At 57.4% G+C, this 2023-nt stretch overlaps 1 protein-coding gene across 1 annotated transcript; it reads left to right on the top strand.

Annotated features, from left to right (window-relative positions):
• Positions 1-1025: 1025 nt before the first annotated feature.
• Positions 1026-1808, top strand: LOC307053539 (proline-rich protein 23C-like; the record flags this gene model as incomplete). Its single annotated transcript, XM_079704986.1, has 1 exon — positions 1026-1808. One exon carries the CDS (start codon positions 1026-1028, stop codon positions 1806-1808), a length of 783 nt encoding a protein of 260 aa, XP_079561112.1.
• Between the last annotated feature and the right edge of the window lie 215 nt (positions 1809-2023).

Genomic DNA, 2023 nt, shown 5'->3' with positions numbered 1-2023 from the left:
TCGTGTCCCGGTCCGGAAAGATCCCGCATGCCGCGGAGGGGCTGGGCCCGTGAGCCATGGCCGCTGAGCCAGCGCGTCTGGAGCCTGTGCTCCGCAACGGGAGAGGCCACAACAGTGAGAGGCCCGCGTACCGCAAAATAAATTATTTAATTAATTTAATTTAATTTAATTTAATAAATGAAGATCATTTTTTAAACCTCAGTAGAATGGTTGACATATAATAAATACTGAATAAAACAATTTAATTATACTAAGATTGTTTTAATTTTATAACAGCTTTTATCTTCAGGAAGGAACTGCCACAAATATTTGACTATTAAGACAGAGCTTTACCTAAACATATATGAGTATTTTCCATTTACTCCTGAAATGAAAGCACAAGCATTAAAGGAATTTCATGGAACGTTTAGATAGGTCCGTTTTATGTTGCCGGGGGGGTTGGTCTATTTGAGTGGTTTTTTTCTCTAGAATGCCTGAAATCAAAGGAAAATATTAACCTTAAAGGTGACTAATATTTAAAGTTCCATTTTCGGTGTCTCTTTTTTTCTCTAGAAATGAAGTACACGAGTATTCTGGCCCCTGGAGGACTTTAACAGTAGCTTTCTACCAACCACAGCCCCGGCTATTGGGCAGCACAGATACCGCGAGGTCTACGGGGCGGAGCCTTGGAGGGGGCGGGGCTTCGCGTGACATTTTGCGACTAGGATTTCACTGGCTTCACCTGCAACATCTTTCGCTGTCTGTTGCGTAGACGAATCGGCGTGACGAGCTGAAGATTCGAAGGCGCCAGGCCCAGCCCCGCGCCAGACGCCGTTCCCCTAGAAACCTGAACTGCAGGACCAACTGCAGGAGGCGGCCCCGGAGCTCCGAGGACTCGTCCCGTATCGCGCCGTCCTGCCGTCCCCGCATCGCGCCGCCCCGCCCCGGCTTGCCTCAGCCGTCGTCGAAACCCGTCACAGCGTGCAGGATCGAGCGCCTCCTCGCCCTCTGCCAGGCCCCGGGGGCGCCGTCCGTCGGTCGAGGTCATGGGCAAACGGCCCCGCAGGCCCAGTGCATACCCTGCGGACTGGTGGGGACCGCAGACCGAAGGACCCGGCCCCGCCAAGCGCCGCCGAACGGAGGAGCCCGAGGACCCCGAGTCCGAGTCCGAGGCGGCGCCCAGCCTGGACAACCTGACGGGACCTCCGGCCGCGGACGCGCTCACTTCCGTAGTGGTCCTGCCCGCCGGCTGTGCCCTGCACCTGCCCCTAGATGACGTCGACGTGCTGCTGGAGCCCAAGCCCACATCCGTGCTGCAAGTGTCTCTCGGAGATCACATCCTCATGCTGGTCCCCGAGGCCCTCCTGGGCTGGGGCGTGGAAGGCCCGTGGGGACAGGGCCTGCAACGGGCCGCTTTCCTGAGCGCTCCAGGGGAGTACCTGGCCCGGGAGCCGGGATTCTTCTGCGCAGCTGTCCCAGAGATCGCCCGCCAAGAAGAGGCCAACCAGGAGGAAGCAGACGCCGAGCTCCTGCCGCCTGGGATGGAGGCTGAAGCCGGCTCCGTCGCTGAGCTCCGCAGCCCCACCGCAAGGGTGTCGGGACCCAGCGCGCAGGGCTTTGTCCCAGAGCCCCGTCCTCGGGCGCCCAATCCTAGTCCAGAGAAACGCTCTCCTCACCACGACGACAACCTGCACTTGCGCCTTCGGGAGCTCTCCCTCGACCCACCACTCCAACCGCTACCTCCCTCTCCGAGTCCGGGTCCTCACGAGCGCCCCCAACGCCCTTACGGTCCTAAGCGCGAGGCCCAGAGATGTCTGTTCCCGGAATGAACTGCACCCCGGTGTACACACACACACACACACACACACACACACATTCTGGCTACCATCCTGGAGGCCCAATGGATTTCCCGGCGTCTTTTACACTGAATGTCCTACAACCTGGAAATTAAGCATCTCGTGGGCCAACAACTCCTTTTTCCCTCCAGACTGGCTATAGTAGCAGGAGAAGACGTCAGGAAAAGAAAGCAGACTCTAGACCTCAT

Source organism: Hyperoodon ampullatus (assembly GCF_949752795.1).
Source record: "Hyperoodon ampullatus genome assembly, chromosome: 5".
Classification (NCBI taxonomy): domain Eukaryota; kingdom Metazoa; phylum Chordata; class Mammalia; order Artiodactyla; family Ziphiidae; genus Hyperoodon; species Hyperoodon ampullatus.
The sequence above is the reverse complement of the archived record's forward strand: the minus strand, read 5'-3'. Positions and strand labels throughout refer to the sequence as shown.